General features: G+C 44.0%; 1 protein-coding gene across 1 annotated transcript in view; it reads left to right on the plus strand.

Annotated features, from left to right (window-relative positions):
- The window catches only part of SLIT3 (slit guidance ligand 3), a 524,056-nt gene that overhangs the window by 34,788 nt on the left and 469,983 nt on the right, over positions 1-19,285 (plus strand). The window contains exons 2-3 of the mRNA XM_070414445.1: positions 8,024-8,095; positions 14,324-14,395. Coding sequence (XP_070270546.1) covers positions 8,024-8,095; positions 14,324-14,395 — 144 coding nt within the window. The remainder of the gene's footprint in view (positions 1-8,023; positions 8,096-14,323; positions 14,396-19,285) is intronic.

Raw genomic sequence — 19,285 nt, forward strand, 5'->3', positions numbered from 1 at the left:
CTGGGAGAGGATGCAAGGACAGGAAGACACCCATAGGGCAGGACAGTCTGAGCAGCTTCAAAGAACTGCCCTCGGACTTATCAAGGAACATCTCACTTTGGCCAGATTTCCAGATCCTTGAGTGGCTGTGGCTCGGCTGGTCACTAGCTATGGGGAGAAATCCTATTTCAATTGGATCACACATTTCCAACATTTTTTGGTGGGGAGGGAAGGGTGCATGAGTAATACATATTTACTGTGGGAAATACCAACCGCCCCAATAAGCAAAATGTAAAATGTTTTAAAAAACAACAAAACTCTTCGCCCAGCGTCTAGAGAAAACTAATGTACATTTCTCTGAGTCTCTGAGTGTCTTCAAGGGGCCTCACTTCATCCAAGGTGTCTGGGAGGACAGGAGGGGAGGATAGTCTGTGGTCTTGGCTCCCACAGAGCTGCACACTCTTGGGAGATGAGGCACACACACAGGAAGAGGCAGCAGCACACGCGGTGGAAGGGAATGTGATGAAAGCACGAAAGGAGTTGTGTGGAGGCTAAATGATGCAGACGTTTAGGAGGTCAGGGAAGGGAGAGATTGGCGGAGGATGGAGAGGCTGGGAAAGCTGCCGGGGGGAGGGGGGGGGGGCGGCGGCGCTGGGAGGCCTCACAAGGTCTGAAAAGAGGTTGTATCAGTTTCCTGGGGCTGCCATAACCAAGAACCACAAACTGGGTGGCTTCAAACACAGAAACGTAGTTTGTCATAGTTCGAGGGGCTAAAAGTCTGAAATTGAAGAGCCAGTAGGGCCATGTTTGCTCTGAAGTCTGTAGGGGAGGGTGTTTCCTTGTGTGTTACCAGCTTCGGGTGGTGGCTCTCAGTCCTCAGCAGTCCCTGGCTTGCCGCTGTGTCACTCCAGTCTCTACCTCTGCTATTGCATGGTTCTCCCAGCGTGTCTCTGTGTTTTTTTCATCTTATGAGGACTTCACTCATGCTGGATTTGCACCCATCCTAATGGCCTTATTTTAACCTGATTACATCTACAAAGGTCGTATTTCCAAATAGGGTGACATTCACAGGTACCTGGAGTTAGGACTTCACCTTATGGGGGAACACAATTCAACCCATGATGTAGTGGTAGGGTCTGGATGGGAAAAGGATGTTAGTAGCTTTCAAAGCCAGCCAATAGCAGGAATGTATTTGTTGATGGAGTGCCTAGCACAGTTCCCCGATCTGGTAGGTGCTCAGTAAATGTCTGTGGACCAAAAGAAGAAAGAATTAAGTGAAGCAGGCTAAGAACAGCAGTGAGCCCCACCTGCCTACTGTTGCACCGTGAAAGGAATTGGCAATTGGGGGAAATGAATCTGGTTGTAGGGGGCAGGTCTGATGTCAGGGGAAAGAGGCTGAGGGCTGTTAAATCAGGCATTTCCTGCTGGACCCCTTTTTCCCTTCAGTCCTTTCATTGCTGAAAGCTTGAAGTCTGCCTCAAGGATGCTTCACAGTCTGGGTGCCACCTGCCTCTGTGATCCTATTCGGTGACATTCTGCTCCAATACCTGACTTCCTTTCTGTGGCTCAGATCCTCCAAATGCTTTCTCTACTCAGGACCTTTACGATTCTGTCCTCCACTTGGAAAGTTCTCCCTTCAGCCTTTGCCCTTAGCTAGCTCCTTCAAAGTATTACAAAGCTGCAATTGAGTGTTGGTTGGGACTGAGGTCTCATATGAAGGCTCAACGAGGGACAGATCCATGTTCAAGCTCTCGAGATTGTTGACAGAATTTAGTCCTTTTCAGCCTGTTAGACTGAGGGATTTGGGCTCTTGCTGGTCATTCTTAGGTCTTTGTTGGTTGTCTATGGAGGCTTCTCTCAGTTCTTGCCTATGTGCTTCCCTAATGTAGCCACTTGCTTCATCACAGGTAGCAAGGGAGAGTCCCCTAGCAAGACAAGGCATTATAGTCGTGTGTGATGTAATCACAGAAGTGACATCCTACCACCTTTGCTGTATTATATTGATTAGAAGCAAGTCCTACCCACACTCAAGGAGTGGGGATTACACAAGGTGGTAATACCAGGAGGGAGGGCACCCTAGAATCTGTCTTCCATTCTTACTAGGAGAATAAAAGTTCCCTGAAAGAAACCCTTTATTTGTTTAACACTCTATTCCTAGCTACCATCACAGTGCCAGGTCCAGAGTAGTGTTGAATAAAGGTGCATGATCAGAAAAAAGAAAGGATAGAAGTGAGGAGGAGAAAGGGAGAGGAAGGAAGGAAAAACAGATGGAAGGAAAGAAGGAATGTCTTGCTTTCCTCTGCAACATCTTCTGGGTTTACAATTGAAGCCCTTTTCTCCACGCTCTGCTAACAGCTTCACTAGGGGATGTTTTTGCTGATCCCACTTCCCACATGTGCCACAGCAAAAAAAAAAAAAAAAAAAAAAAAAAAATTGCTGGAATGCCACAGAATGAATCAAAAGAAGGGTATGGATACATATGTGCCAAGATAGGGACAGTGGCCTAGCCTAGAACGTTTTTGTTTCATTTTTTCCGATGTTGTTCTAAATTCTTCTTCCTCTTCCACCCCACCCAAGGTGTCAAACAGATGTGAAAATACCACAGAGCTGCAAGTCACAGTGTTGGTTCATGATTTATGATTGGGATGGGGGAAAATAATGCAGGAGATTACCATGGTGATGCCTGTTTATGGAGGCAACATGGCAGATGATGAGGAACATGGCAGAAACCAGACACTGGCAAACACAGCAAGAAAGCACTTCTGCCTGGAGCTTGCAAAGGGGCTCAGCACTCCCACAGGCCCAGAACTCCCTGGGCAACAGACGAGGAAGTGTGCCGTCTTGGCCATAGTGGGGAGTAGCAAAGCCACTGGGAGTGCCCCTGTGCTTTCTTCAAGACATAGGGATGGGGGATTCTGTTCCGTTCTATTCCTTTTTTTCAGTCAGCTGTTAACTGGCGCAGTGGAAAGTGCTTAGACTCTAATTGCAGATGAGCAGCATGATGTGATATAAAGCATGAGCCCGAGTTCACATCCCAGCCTTTGCTGCTTTTTGGTTGTGTGATCTCATGGCAACTTGTTTTATTGGTAAAATCTTCTAAGTTGGGGTGTAGGTAGGGGAGACTAAGCTTCAGTTTCCTCATGTGAAAAATGGGAAAATAATACTATCTATCACATAGGATTGCTGTCTAGATTAGAGAGAATGAACATAAACTTTTTAGCACAATGCCTGGTACATAGTTTGGGCCCAGCAAATATCAACTCTTATTAAGGCTGATCTTCAGTATTTTTATCTGTTGAAGGATGTCTAATACCTACCTTTCAGAGCAGTTGCAACGAGAAGAAAGAAAAAAAGGATGAAGAGCTACTGACTCAAAATTGTTGCACTTGTCAATGTACTAGACTGCTATACCCAATAGTTCCAAAATTTCAGTGTCTTAAAAGTTATGTCTGAAACATGTCTAAGTCTAATGTGAGTAAATGGGGAGGCAGGGAAGGGAAGTTCTCTGTTCCATGCAGTCATTCAGGGACTCAGGCTCTTTCTATATGCTCACCTTGGGCTGGAATCAGTAGATGCGTGGAGTCCTCCACTGGATCTACTGACTCCAGCCCAAGGTGAACAGGATGTTTTATGGATCAAGGCCTGAAGGCAGCATATATTGCTTCTGCCCATGTAATTGTGAGAACTCAGTTACATAGTTGCCCCTACCTGCAAGGGAAGCTGAGAAATGTAGTCTCTCTTTGTGCACCAGACAGAGGGAAATGGTTTGGTGGACAACTTGCCAGTCTGCCACAATATTAATGAATGGCACCTGCTCATTGTGATTATTGTATTACACCAGGGTGATTCCCATGGCATCGCAAGCCCCACTTGGAGGGATGGGCAGCCCTAATTATGCAGTCTTACTCCTCAGAGCCTGAGAGCAGAGCCAATTCTCACCTCATTCCTAGAATGACACGGGAGCCTTCAGCCCCTGTGAGTTATTGCTGACCATAAAGACACCACTGAGAGTTTCAAGGGTGGCAGGCAAGACTCAGAAAGGACGTGTGAGAGTCATGTGAATGCAGGTCCATTGTTAATGCTAAATTAAATATTTGGAAGGTGGCTTTCCTTTCTCTTTCATCTCCATTTTTTGCAAAACAAATCATTCCAACACTTAATGGTTTAAGACATAGCACTCATTTTAGTATTCTCTACTGCAGTTTCTGTGGGCAGGAACTCAAGGCCATTTAGCTGGGTGATCTGGCTTTTCATAAGTTCTAGCCAGATGGTAGCTGCAGCTGGAATCGCAAAGGTGTTTGCTCTTACGTGCTTGACCTCTAGGCTAGAAAGATCCAAACAGCCAGGGCTGGAGCAGCTAGGGCTCCTCAGGCATCTCTCTCTCTCTCTCTCTCTCTCTCTCTCTCTCTCATTCCCTCTCCCTCCCTCCTTTCCTTCCTCCTCCCCTCCTTCCTTCCCTCCCTCTCTCCCTTCCCTCTCTCTCTCTCCCTCACCTCCCATGGTCTTCTGGTCTTTTCACATGGCAGCTCAGGGCTCCAATGCAGTTGCTCTGAGAGACAGACAGGCAGTCACTTATTGTCAAAGAAATCATTTGCAGACATGTTTTAAAACCACTTGGCCTCCTCACCCCACATCTAGACACTGTAATGGTTTCCCTCTCCACGATCACTCCAGGTGGGACCATGCCTGCAGATGGTTCAGAACTCATCCTAGGCTGAGCTCTGATTCCCTCAGAGGCTAAAGGTGAAGGCTGAGAAATCTAAGGATCCATAGGAGCCTGGACTGGGACAATAGGGTTGGGGGAAGGATGGGCACATGAAGTAGTGCAGCCTCTTCTCAGTGGCAATTTAATTAATTCCCATTTTTAGCCAGGCATGTTTGCTATCCAGGCTTCGTACGTCTCACCATTCCAAGACCTGCAAGTAGGAGAGAGTTACAGAAAGCATGGAGGCTCAGAGAATTTAAGTGAATTATGCAAGCTCACAGAACGGGGAGTAGGGGGTGGACAGAGATTTGAACCCTGCCTGACCTGTCTCACCTCAAAGCCCATGTGCTCCCTGACCTTCTCCTTGGCAGTCTGGCAGTATCGTATGGATCAGGGAGGAGAAGCTACCATGGAAATAACCATGGAAATAGGTGTCATAGAAATGCTTCGAGGGAGAGGCAGCGGGAGGGGCCACTCGTGGTGCTCCCTTCCTATCAACCACAAAAATGCCCCCTCTTTTCACCTGGAGGAAGATAGCATGCAAACCGAGTCTCTTGAGGATCCCAAGATTCATCTCTAAGCACAGAGTTTAGGGTGAGGCAGTCAGCTGCTCTTGGTGCACTGAAATTTCAGAGTGGAGGTGGGGGTATTCAGTTCAACTAATTATAGTAACAATAGCTGCCATGATTGAGTATTTAACAAGTGTCAGATAAGTGCTATGCATGCATCATCTCATTTAACCCTCCTAAAAACTGTTGAGGTCAAGGTTGTCACCCTCATTTGGCAGATGGAGAACCTAAGCCTCGGAGATGCAGTGAACTGCCTTTAGGTCACTCATTATGTGGCAAGGTGAGGATTCACACTCAGGGCTGCTTGCCTCTGAAGCTCTGCCTCCCAGACACTGACTATGTTCCCACGGCAGCCCCATGGTCCCATCACAACCCAACTCCAAGTCCTCAGCATCTCAGCAGCACACTGTGTCCCCCTTCACATAATAAAAATTAATTGAAGAATATTGGTGCCACAGCCACTGGCATTAGCTGCTGAGATACCATGCTGTGTCCCATAATGAAACCCTTAGTTGCATTGTCATATTCACAGTTGTAAAGGCCCCCAAACAACCTTCCCAGTTGTGAGGGGTGGTGAGAAAAATACTCAGGGCGATTATGGGCATGCACAGATCCCTGTCTGCATGCTGGTCCCTAATCTTTGCGTGAGCAACCCTTTTCTATTTCCCTGTGCAGTTCTTGCTCTTCCTTCACCAGCACTCACCTTAGTCTGAGGAGTCTACATACTGCCCTTCTCCATTGTAGGCTAGTTAAGAAACAACTTTGCTATTTTAGATAGTGGAACAGTGGAGTGGGGAGTTCCCAGGTGAGGTTCCTCAAGGATTCACTTCATGTTTCCTTCAGTATTATTTTTATATCAGGAGAGGAATCCCACCCCAAACTTGGTTTTTCCTCCTGCAAAGTGCGAGAATCTGAAAATTATTTCCTCGTTCTTTTTATACAACTGCAGATCTCACAAGTCTCACTGAGGTCCAACTGCAGGGTGACAACCTCAGGACCTGACTGGGAAAACCAAGGAAGTGCAGTGGTCCCTCCTTATCCACAGGGCATATGTTCCAGGCCCCCATGAATGCCTGAAACCATGGATAGTACTGAACCCTCTGTGTACTTCTTTTTCCCTGTACCTCATACCTTTTCACTCAAAGGAAGCACTTTACGGCTTTTCTTAGCATATCCAAATTGCCAGCATCATATTTGTGCTTTGGGGGTCATAAGTAAGTAGGATAAGGGTTACAAGCCCTGTGATTCCATGGCAGTCGAACTGAGTTGACTGCTGAGTGACTAATGGGCCAGTAGCATTCACACTGCACAAAGGGATGATTCACATCCTGGGCAGAAAGGAGTGGGAAGGCGTGACATTCCATCACACTACTCAGAGTGGTGCACAATTTAAAACATGCATTGTTTATTTCTGGAATTTTCCATTTACTATTTTCTTATCGCAGTTAACCATGGGCCACTGAAACTAGAGAAAGTGATGCTGGGAAAAGGGGGGATTACTATAGAGAACATGTATATAGGAACCCATCACTGGAAAATGTCCTTTTAGCTAAAAAGCAGAGCAAGATCATTTACATGTACCTTGTTGAAGCTCGAACTTGGCCAAAGCCCCAGAAAATTTCTCATAAGGAAGGCATGGAAAATAGGAATTAATTGTTCAGCATTCATTATTAAGAATTAGAATGTTATTTATGGTCCTTTTTTGTGTCCAGTCTTCTTATATAGTTTTAGTGAACACATTTATACAGGTTTATTCTTGACTTTGTTTTTCCCTAATCCTGGTTTGCAACCATCATGGTACTCCCTTCTCCCCAACAAACCCACCATAATGCTTTCAGTTCTCCTCTAATAAATCCTTCTCTTTGGGACCATTTTTAGGATCTTAAGCCTACAAATTGAGGCAGCAGTAATCCATGTAGCTGTCGTTACCTAATGTAGGAAATTAACAAAGTTACCTTGGCTCTGTGCCCAGCACACAATCTACCTTATTGGGCTATGGTGTTAAATGAGATATGGTCTTTGTCCTTGTGAAGTCCTCAAACTAGGTGGGAAATAGTCAAGTACTGGCTAGGTATCAAAGTCAGTCAAGATTCTTCTGGTTTCAAGTGATGGCAAATTTAACTCAAACTACTTTAAGTCAAAATGTAAGAGGGATGGGATAGAGTGGCTCCACGTAATCTCCAAATACAGAGGTGTCTGGCTTCAGGCATGTGTGTCTCCAGAGCCTCATAGGATAGCACGAGAAATCAACCTTTTTTTATCTCCTAACTCTGGAAAGCTCTGTCTTCATGGGAAAGATGGCTGCTGGCAGCTCTGAGCAGCTTAGCAGCCCCAGTACAGAAGAGCCCACTGAGAATTTGAGTCATATGTGCATTCCTGAAACAATGACTATGGTCAGAGGGGGCAAAGATGCACATAATCTTGGCCTGATGAGGAGCTTATCCCTGGAGCTGAGACGAAGGTTCAGCCCCACTTATATGACGTGATCTGTGAGTTGGGGGTGGGGCGTTGCCAAAGAAAAATTTCTGACCTGGTGAAGGGGCAACAGAAGCCAGGCAGCTACATATAACAGGCTCTACTACAGACATAATGGATAGCTTATTCCATACAATACCCTTAAGGTTAGTTGGGCATGCTCAGGGGATATCATTAATCATTGGAATTGCCTTCTTCTTGACAAGCAACATCCCTCCAGTCCAAGCCAGTCTGGGTTGAATAGACCATAAATGTAACCTGAAAAAATCTTACCCAAATTTTCTCTCCATTTCAGTGACCTGGACAGAAATAATATCACCAGGATCACCAAGATGGACTTTGCTGGACTCAAGAACCTTCGAGTCTTGTAAGTAGCACATTACTCTCCAGCACATTTTTATATTTAGCTCTTCAGCCTTATGAAAGGGTTCCATTGCCCTAACATTATACCCCCTAGCACTGGGCAACAGGAATTTGCCATTCTGTAGCACAAAACCCTTCATTAGGTACCGGGTTTTCACAGGTATCTCACTCTGTGTCTCACTGCTGCTGGCTGGGCTAGACCAATGGAAGAATTCTGTCCCGTGACAGGGAAAACAGAAGGCCATACATGAATAAGTCAACATGCCCAGCTTCTAGGATGACAGCAATGTCAGACTGACTAACCATTCTTCCCTTCCAAAGAGATTATAATTTCTTCTCCAGCGTGTGCATTAAAAGAGAAATCAGGACAAACGTTATTTATCTTGTTGTTTAATGGAGAGGGAAGGGGAGGGGAGGGGAGGGAGAGAGAGAGCCAGACAGGGTCAGAGCCCTTGCTGAACACCCAGCTGTGCAGACAGGTAGCAGAATGTGAGATTGGCATTTGCAAAATGGGGGAGCAAGGAATATGAGGTCTCATTTCTAAATAGTGATCCCTCATCTCAGTCTAAGCTGCCTCCCACACACACTCCGACCAGGGCCATGGATTAAGCCTGCAATCAAGGTACATGCCCTTGACCAGGAATCGAACCTGTGACGCTATGGTCCATAGGCCAACACTCTAACCACTGAACCCAACTGGCCAAGACTGAATTCCTTGGCTTTTAGATGGTTGTCTTCTCCCTGGGGCCCTTTCCACTGTCTTAGCTCAATGTATGTATGTCTACATTTCCCCTTTTTATAAGGACACCAATCATACTGGACTAGGGCCCATCCTAATGACCTCATTTTAACTGGATTACACAGTACAGACCTCATCTCCAAAAGAAGGTTGAATACACTAGGGGGAAGGGCATCAACATTTGGATTTGAGGGGGAATACAATTCTACCCATTTAAATAAAAGTCCTTCTAGCTCTCATAATTGCACATATGATGCTTTTCGGTTTTAACCTTTTCATGAATAGTCTGTTTAGTCTCCCTGCAGCTTATGGAGTATTACTTGTATAACACTGTTTTCCTGATTGAGAATTAATAGTAGTAATGATGATGATAAACTAAGATATATGTGGTACCTTCCACAGACCAAACTCTATGTTATATAGTTGTTAACCCCTACATGTCCAGAGGAAACAGAGGCTCAGATAGGTTAAGTGGTCCTAACTCCACATAGCAGGTAAGCAAGGGAGGAGGAATCAGAACCCAGGATGTGTGCTTTCTCACCTCCACACAGTGCCCCTTGCATTATATGGAGTTTAGAAAACCAATAGTCTACCTGTTTGTAAATGCACCACGGAGGAGCAAGCTGTTTCCTCAGTGTCCCTGAGCACCAGTGTGTGAGGACACTGGGATCCAAATGCGGGGCCTCCCGCCATCAGATGCTCTCCCCTCGGCGTGTTCTCCAGTCTTCGGCCAGCACACGGCCTTCTCCCATCCTTGGAGGGAAGACCCCAGCCCTTGCCATGTCTGTCTTTTGCTCTAAGCAGTCATATGACTGTCAGATGACTGGCAGCTCTGACAAGTATGTGTGCTCAGAATTGAGACTGGGACAGGAATGAGGGAATTCCAGGGCTCAGTGTTAGGGTGTTTTTATTGAGGAGATATAGGCAGTAAACACCTGATTCCAGGTAATTTTTCTGCTTAAAGAATAGACATTTAGCTTCTCTCATTTTTTTTCCCCATTTCTAACCCCCCGGCATCTGTGAAAGATTTCCTTTCATACAAGTCAGAAATTTCACCTACTGCTTCATTTTCTAACAGAGTCAAAAATAACCCTTTGATTTTCTTACCATTACATCAGAAAGACTAATAAAAATTCCAATTTCCATATCTTCTCTCTGCAAATAGAAAGTTTAAAATAATCACATAAGATCGTGTTAATATCTTCCGGATGGTCTACAACATTCCTTTGACTATGGTTTGTTGGTACATTCTTCTTATTTTGTTTTCAGTTAATGGGTACAATCTTACTTTGATAAGCGATGCCAAAACCCTCTCCCTTCCCCCACGTTATAGACTCTATCAATATAATATGTTTCACTGTCTCATCAATTCATAGGCAGTCCTATTCAAGTGGCCCATTAATGCTCGACAAGCATCAGGCAGGTGGGATAGTGGAAGTGCTTTCTAACAAACACCAATAAAATACCCAGACATATCAACGGTATTTTTCCTTAATCTTTGCTGTTTAGCAGAGTAGCCTAAATAACTATCTTTTTTGAAAAGCGTTCACCCCACCTTGGTATCTTCCCTGTATCAGTTTCTTATTTACAGTTTATCGTGAAACCAGAAAAGACTTGATGGTCTTGAATAATTTGATCGTGCCACCCATTTCCTAGCAGAATGGGTTACCACGGTGCTGGGAGTGGGCAAAAGCAGATAAAACAGAGATTGGGGAACTTTGGCCTCATCCAAAGGCCGTTTTCCCAAATAAAGTGCATTCAAAGAGAAGATGTAAGAATTGCCCTTCACAGTTCTTTCTCCCATGGGGCAGGAGTAGGAAAAGGACTCTGCTGTGCTATCAGTTAGCTCCCTTTCTCAGTAGTCTGTTGCAAGAACTCTGCTATGCCCACAATGTGGGAAACAGCTTTCTCCCAAATGGGGCCAATAAAGAGCCAAACTCCACCCAGCCATCATCCCATGAGCGATTTCCGATTCTGATCCAATGTTAAAACTAAAAAAATTACAATTTTTTTTGTAATTGAACATAGTCTGTGTCCTCCTAACTCAGAACAGACAGGAGCCATGGATGTTCCAGCTCTTCCTGGATCCCCTGAACCCCTCTCTGGTCAGTAACATGAGCGTGATATCATCGGCTTTAGCACAAGCTCCAAACTGGATCTCAGCCTAGAAGTGAGGGTGGATGGTTCACAGCTCATTAATGCATCGATTCATGAAATATTGATTATTCATTGAGCCCTAAGTGCCAAGTATTAGGCTGGACTCTGATAGATGTAGGAAGTGGTTCTAGAAGGGGCCCCCGGTACCCTATCAGTCAGGATCCCACCAGGAAAGAGATGATACTCGCACAGGACAAATGAGGAGAGTGAATAAGGAATTATTGGCAAAGGTGTGGGAAGGAAGAGATGGTATAGTTCCCTGGGGCTGCTAGCGGCAACAGGTCTCTAGGCCTCGAGGAACAGTGAGATGAAGTGGCTACCCTAGCAAAGGTAGAGACTGCCTGACAGGACCTGTGGTCTTGGGTAGAGAGATGAAGTCAACCTGAGGTGAGCTGGCAGGGAGGGAACTGGGAATAAGTCTCCTAACCTCACTCAGTATCCTCTACCCTCCTGTCTCCTGCTGGGGACTGCAGCTGGCTGAACCCAACAGGAAGCCAGAGTTGAGGAAGTTTCTGATGTGATGAAGCTGATAAAAGTTAGCTTCCCTGGGGCCTCAGCAAAGTGGGAAGGGGCAGCTATCTACACAGATGTATTTGCATTTTTCTACCCCTCTTTCTGAAAGAGGCTGGCAGTGTTAGATTAATTAGTACAGAACTAAGAGATTCATCATAGGGGGTTGGAGTTTGACTCCTTCCAAACCCAGAGGGGCTGTGACACTCAGCCTCCCTATGTTGCTCCTTGTTATAATTGGGAAGTAATGACAACAAGCCGTGTGATGGATTGATAGATGGTAAAAACCCAGCTGAACAAACCATCCGTCACTAATATTGAACTGGTTCCCTGTTTAGCAAAATGTGCTAGCGTGAGTCTATTAGCATTCCAAGGCCCTCGTTGCCATATGGCGGGGTGGAAAAGGAAGAGAAGGGAAGGAAAATAACATTTATTAAACATCTAATTATACTCGAGATCCTGGGCTAGATAATTTATATACTTTGCTCCATTTTTATTTTCATTTATGAGATTTGTTTAAAAATCCTCACCCAAGGATATGCTTTTATTGATTTGAGAGAGAGAGGAAGGGAGAGGAAGCAAGAGAAAGAAAAACATTGATGTGAGAGAGAAACATTGATCCATTGCCTCCCATAGGCAGCCCATCTGGGGATCTAACCTGCAACCTGGGTATGTGCCCTGACCAAGAATCGAACCCCCGCAACCTTTTGATATACAGGATGTATGTGTGTGTGTGTGTGTGTGTATGTATGTGTATATATATATATATATATTCCAACCAACTGAGCCATACCAGCCACAGCTCACTTATGAGATGTTTTTAATTTTTTTTTCCTGTTTTACAGGAAAAAGTCTTAGAGAGGTTGACTAGATAGCCCAGTGTCATTACCATCAGCTGGTAAGAAGGAAGGAAAGGAAATCTAAATCAAATCTGGCAAGCACACTATAGTGGGAGTTAAGAGTCCACCAGAACTAGCTGTGTGACTTTATACAAATAATTTCTCCCTGGACAAGTCTCTTAATCTCTCTGTTTCATGGTGTCCATATAAAATGGGGAGCCTATCAGAGGCCTGAAGTAACATAAATGTATGAGTCAAAATGGATGAGGACTGTGGCAAAGTGGGGAGTCTGTGTGCCTTGCCGACCCAAACTCAGTTCTGGCCAATTGTTGGTATTTGGATATGGGACAGCTGAGTTTTCAAAAGGAGTTTTTCTCTCTCTCTCTCCCTCTCTCTCTCGACCCTTTCCCCTGTGAAAGGGTGGTTTGACGAGAGAGAGAGAGAGAGAGAGAGAGAGAGAGAGAGAAATATCCTGATTCCAAAATACCCCCTTCACTCTGAGAGTCTAAGCGAGAAACTTCATGTGGCCTAGACTAGCCTTTTCCTTGATATAAAATCAGTATGTGCTGTGGCCCTAAGTCCTCTTTAGGTTTTCATTCATTCAATAAGCCTTTATTAAGTGGCTGCTGTCCAGGCAAATGTGAGGTCTGGGAGTATGATGATGAACCCTCCTGGTCCTCATGCATATAGATGGACTTGAAAATAAACATAAAGGCCCAAGTGTGAACCCTAAGAAGTTTGGGGCTTGGGGGTGGTTATGAAACATCTCAGAGGTGTGCAAGGTGGAGGCTGTGATGGAAGGAATCCGTCTGAATGGAGAGCTAAGCCTCTGCAGGCTGCTCTGCCTTCCTCCTGCCTTGGCTTCAGGTGCTTCTGGGCACTTCTCCTCCTACCTGATCCAGAGGAGCCCAGAGCCCTTCCTAAACTCCTCCCTCCAGAGAAGCTCACTTCCATCTACACCAGTGGTTCTCAACCTTCCTAATGCCGCGACCCTTTAATACAGTTCCTCATGTTGTGGTGACCCCCAATTTCATTGTTACAAATTGAACATAATTAAAGCATAGTGATTAATCACGAAAACAATATGTAATTATATATGTGTTTTCCGATGGTCTTAGGTGACCCCTGTGAAAGGGTCGTTCGACCCCCAAAGGGGTCGCGACCCACAGGTTGAGAACCGCTGATCTACACTCATCCCATTCAACCACCAGCCCTGGATGGAAACTATGTAGTTTCATTGCTTCCTTTCCTAACCGTCCAGCTAATCCGTTTTAAGCTGCCATTTATTTTTTTAAATTAGGGAAACAAATGTTCCATTGTACGCTCGATTCTTAGGATATGCCACATGCACGCACCTAATTCACTTTAAACAGAGTGTTTAGTTTTGTAATCACCTGCATGGAAGACTTTGGAGGTCAGCAGAGCCCGTGGCTGGGAGCCCTAGCTTTTGTGACCATCACGCTCCTGATGGGCACAGGCAGCACTGGGAAAGGAGTTCCTGGCACCAGGCTGGTCTTCCTTCGTTGCAGGCAGGCATCCAACAATAGCTTCACCCTTTCTACTAGCTGACCCTGAGACAGTGAGCAGAGAAGGCCCTTTGTGGTGAAGTATTTTTGAATCCGTGAGGGAGGGAGCTCCGAGGGAAGAGATGCTGATTATATGTGTAGTTTTTATAAGAAGCAGCTTTTACCTCTTCCTTTTCTGTGCAACATCCTGCAGTGCTTGGGGGGACATTTGCTGAGAACATTCTTAAAATAGAGGCATGGAAACCAATCTGTCAGGTAGAAGTGTGCAGGCAGTGAAACCCTGGTTACCGTGACACCAAGCTGGGATGTGAATTATCTTGTCCCACCACTCTGGTCCCACCATTCTGATCCCAGCTGGGGGCCCCAGGGTCATGGGATGACCATGCCTGCATGGCCTGTGCCTGGCCTGAGGATCCCTGAGCCCTTCTTGTCCTTGACCCTCACTGCCTCTGTGGTTCTAGGCATCTGGAAGACAACCAGGTCAGCATCATCGAGAGAGGCGCCTTCCAGGATCTGAAGCAGCTGGAGCGATTGTAAGTACAGAACAACCTCCTTTCTTGAAAAGTCATCTTTTTTCTTTTTTTTGTAAATTGGCTTCATTGCAACCTTACTAAAAAAAAAAGTCTCCAGTGTTTAATAAAATGTTTGTTATTATATTTAAAGCACATTAGATGCATGTCACAGAGACACTGAAATTCACATAAACACTTTTTCTTTAAAAGATGCTAGAATTGGCACCTGGGTTTGTTTTTCTTCTTCTCAGCCTGAACCCTCTCTTGGCATTTGTATGTGGGGTTAGTTCTGGCTGCCTCAGCCTTCACTTTCGGGGAGGAAGGAAGCCCACAGTTAGTTCCCCGTCATGGAAACCAGTGTCGGATACCCCCTGCTCCTCTGCACAGGTAGTATGCTCCCCAGTCAGGCCCTCTCCTCCTGCCTGCGCTCCCTCTGCCCCATTCTCATGGGAGAGGAAGGACAGCACGTGGGCGATGCCTGTGGAGGGCCCGTGTCTCTCTCTGAGTGCGCATTAGCCTGTGTCAGGGAGCCCACACATTTCCACGGCAGAACACATTGCCAGTGGTTTAAAAATAGGCCGCGGTTCTGACTGCATCAGAGGGGGAGAGGGAAAGGGGCAAGATGGGAGATGGATGGAGCCTCCATTTGTTTTGTTGATTAATGCTTTTGCAGAAAAGTCTGGGGTCACTTTGATGAGGGGAGCTGCTCAGATGGTTAAGTGGGCAGCTTCACCTTTCTTCAGTTAATCACATCTGGCAGCTCTTAACATCTGGATATTTGCTTTCTGCCCTCTGAGCAGGGATTGTCCCCAAGAGCACTTAGTCATGCTGGTGGGTGGCTCTCTTCCTCACTTCCCTCCGCATCCTGGTTGACCTGACATTGCAGCCTCCTTCTCCTGCAGTCAGGTACAGGGGGGTTGCAGCAGCTCACTGCTCTGCCGGTTTATCTGGAAGGATGTTCCCTGTTTACCTGTCCTGTTTTCAATTTCATCTACAGAGATGGGCTTGGGGAAAGGTGAGGTCTTGCCGCCAACTCGTTAGCTTTGTGATCACTCCATCTGGGACAACAGGGGAATGGGTAGGGGTGTTACCCAGCAAAATCCATCACCCCCCCGCCCCTGTTGTGTAAATTGTCTCATTTTGTTCTCTTCTGCTGGGTCAAAGGCCAGCGTGTGTTCTGCTGCTGTGGTCTGGAAATATGACATTTCTTTCTTATAAGGGAAAATAGTTATAAAAGTAATGAATGTTGCCTCTGTTTATGTTTTTATTTTTAAGTTTCTTAAAGCTTAAATTCTTCTCCTTGTTTAGACCAAGGAAAAACACACGCAAGTATTTGTTGGACCTGGTTTCTTTCTATGAAACAGTCAACATTTCTATGGAAGGATAAATATACAGTCCTTAGTGAAAAGGCTAGCTTAGCTCTTCCCTAGTCCTCTGATTAGAAGGATAAATAAATTTCCAATTCATTAATTTCATGATTGTCAGAAGGGAGCTAATTGAGTACCTTGGAAATGCCAGGAACTGTGCCAGTGTTTTATATGCTGTTATTTTATACCCACAAAACTCCTGTGAGGTGTTATTACCCTCATTTTACAGATGAAGAAACAGAGGCCCAGAGAGATGGAGCCAAAGAATTGTCAGGGGGGAGCCAAGATTCAAAGCCACATCTGTCCAACATCAAAGCCCACATCCTTTCATACTTCTGTGCTGCAGACTTTAGATGAAGTGTGATCTTTAGCAATGGCCCTGCAAATAGCCTCCTACATACCCATTTCCCTCAAGGGAATCTCAGTGAAAAGTTCTGGCCAAGGCACTCCTCTTTGGCTTGGTGATCATGGATGAAATACTGTGCGTGTCCAGGGGCTAGAGGGGTTACAGTTGCAGAGTAAACCTGCCTCTTTCTCCACTTTGGCTTATTAGGAGGGTAAGGCTAACTGCTGTACTAGATAAACCTTCAAATCTCATGGCTTAACTCAGTGGAAGTTTACTTCTTATTCATATCAAGCCCAGGAAGGGCATTCTTCATTGCGGGGCCTCTCTCCTCCCAGGGGATTCTCAAGAACATGGGTTTCCTCCACTCCAAGCTCTGCCATCTTTAAACCTTGCCTTTTACGGTATCAATGTTTGTCTGCATCAAGCCTGTGGAAATGAAAACAGCATGAAGGGTTGCACATGGGAAGTTTTCATGGGCGAGACCCAGAAGGAGGGCATGTCACTTTCACTCATACATGCCTTGGCCTAGAACTCACTGGAGTTTAGGAAAGATAGTTGAGTGATATGCACAGGAACTAGAGGAAACAGGCTTAGTGGACAGTTAACCAGTCTCTGACTTACACTGCAGGCAAGCTGAAAAAGCACTTGGCCAGCAGGAAGAATGGAAGTATAGGCAGCTGACTAGTATGCGCAGCTGGATAGGCACCCTCACTTAAGGCCTTTCTGTGGCACCGAGGAGTGTGTGTGACATTATCCTGACTGGTGTTAATCTTGTTTCAGTCATTCAATGTGACCCCACACAGACTGGGAGCTAGAGAATGGGAAAATACAACAACTGAAGAAGTAGATGGCTGATTGTGCCATTTTTAGCTCTCACTCCTGGCTTACTTTGTCTGTGTCTGTATACTTACTAGTAGATTAATCTTTATTGGTCGTACCCTGACATACAGACTGGAAATTATATGGGTTTTTGATCATTTATTTCTTGAGTGTTTATTTTCATCCACAACAGTCATTACTGGTTTGATCTCTTGAGCCTTAATGGGAAAGGGGAGACAGTTCTGTCCTGTGGATCTCAACTCAGAAGTCTCTATTCTTTATTCCTCGGTGAATGAATCCCTGCTCCAGACTGAGTTAGGTGCCCTTCCTCTCATAGCACATGATTGTCTCTGTTACAGCACTTACCACACCATATTTTAATTTCCCATTTGCCTCATTATCTTTCCCTAAAACTATGAGTATGTTGAGATCAGCATTCATGTTCTATTCAGCTCTTAATCTCAAAGCCTTGCACAAGGCATAATAGTAAGTGCTTATGGAATATTTATCAAATACTTTTAGGACAGTGCTCACTGTACTGAATTATCTGGTCCACAACGTTAGTAGTGCTAAGGTTGGGAAACTGTGCTCTTTACCTATAATGTGTCAGATAGCATCTTAGGCACTTGACACATATCCTCTCATTTAATCCATCCAACAATATTATGAGGCTAGAATGATCATATCCCTGACATGACAAAATATAAAATTCAGAGCACTGCCTATGAAGTGTTATTGCTAAGTATGTTTAACCTAACCTATTTTAGCTAAATCTCACTTCTGGTTTCCAGAAAGTGGACAGGATAGAGGAACAAGTTAAATAAAACTAAGAGGAAACAAATACTGTAGAGTGGGTCATTTTATAAGATAACTGCCCTGGCCTCTTCAAAAAGAATGCCATGAAAGACACCACATATGAAGGTTGTTGTGGCTCTATTCATAAATAGATAAAATAGACTTTAAACAGGATACTTTATTGGCGGTAAAGAGGGATATTTCATAATGAGAAAGGAGTAAAGACACATAAAGCAAATAATAACAAAAGCAACCAACTGAAGAATAAACAGTCTTTTTAAGTGCATATGGAACTTTTATCAAATACTAGAGGCCCAATGCACGAAATTCATGCAAGAGTAGGCTTTCCTTCCCCCAACTGCCAGCAGCAGCTTCCCTCCGGCCCTAGCTTTGTCCAGAAGAATGTCTGGAATGACATCCGGAATGACGTCTGGTCTAATTAGCATATTACCCTTTTATTATTATAGATAGTCTAGAAAGCAGGTCTCAACAAATATCAAAGGATTGAAATCATGTGGATTATTTTCTGTGACCACCACAGAAATATTTAAGAAATCAATAAATGATAAATACAAATTTTCAAATATTTGGAAATTGAGTAATATACTTCTAAATAACCTCTGATTCAGAGAATATCACAGTAGAAATTTTAAGATATATTTTTCTGAATGTTAATAATCATAAAATATATCACAATGTGTGAATTACAGTAAAAGCCATGCTTAGAGGAAAATGTATAGCCTTTTAGCTATATTATTCATGTATGATATATGTTATATATATATATATTTTAAAAGAACTAAGGCTAAAATTTTGATGAAAATATCTATCTTAAGAAGCTAGAGAAAGAACAAAGTAGAAGAAAGGAAATCAGTAAGAGCAGAAGTATATGAAATATAAACATGTATTTATATATATTAGAAAAACTCTAAAAAGTCAAACTTTTAAAAATAATTAATAAAATTATAAGAACTGGCAAGACTGATCAGAAACAAAAAAGAAAGAAGACGAAATTACCAATATGAGGGATCAAAGGTTGGACATAACTATGGATTTTACCAAGATTGAAATGATAATCAGAGGAGATTTTGGACAGCGTTATTTCAATGATTTTAATGATTAAGTGAAATTGAGAGCTGAAACAAGAAGAGATAGAAAGTCTGCATAGTACTACATCTAGTAAAGAAATTAAATTTTTAATTAAAATATTCCACTAAGAACATTGAAGTTCAGATAGCTTCACCAATAAATGCTACCTATATTTTAATTAATAAATATCAATTTAACACAAAAATCTATAAAAAAAGAATGGATATTTATAATTTAGACAGCATAACTTTTATAAGAAAACCCAACAAGGATATTTCAAGAAAAAATATAAGCAAACCAATTTCACAAATATTTTTACAAATTATTAGCGAAATGAGTTCGGTGATACATTAAAATGACATATTACAACCAAGTTTGGCTTATTTGAGGAAGGCAAAGTTGGTTTAATATTTGAAAGTCCCCCTTCCCAAATAAAAACATATGGAGCAACTAGGATAGCAAACCCAAAGACACACAGACAGCACTACTATAAAA

Source organism: Myotis yumanensis, unplaced genomic scaffold (genome assembly GCF_028538775.1).
Source record: "Myotis yumanensis isolate MYYU_CA2020_CCGP unplaced genomic scaffold, mMyoYum1.0.hap1 SCAF_5, whole genome shotgun sequence".
Lineage (NCBI taxonomy): Eukaryota > Metazoa > Chordata > Mammalia > Chiroptera > Vespertilionidae > Myotis > Myotis yumanensis.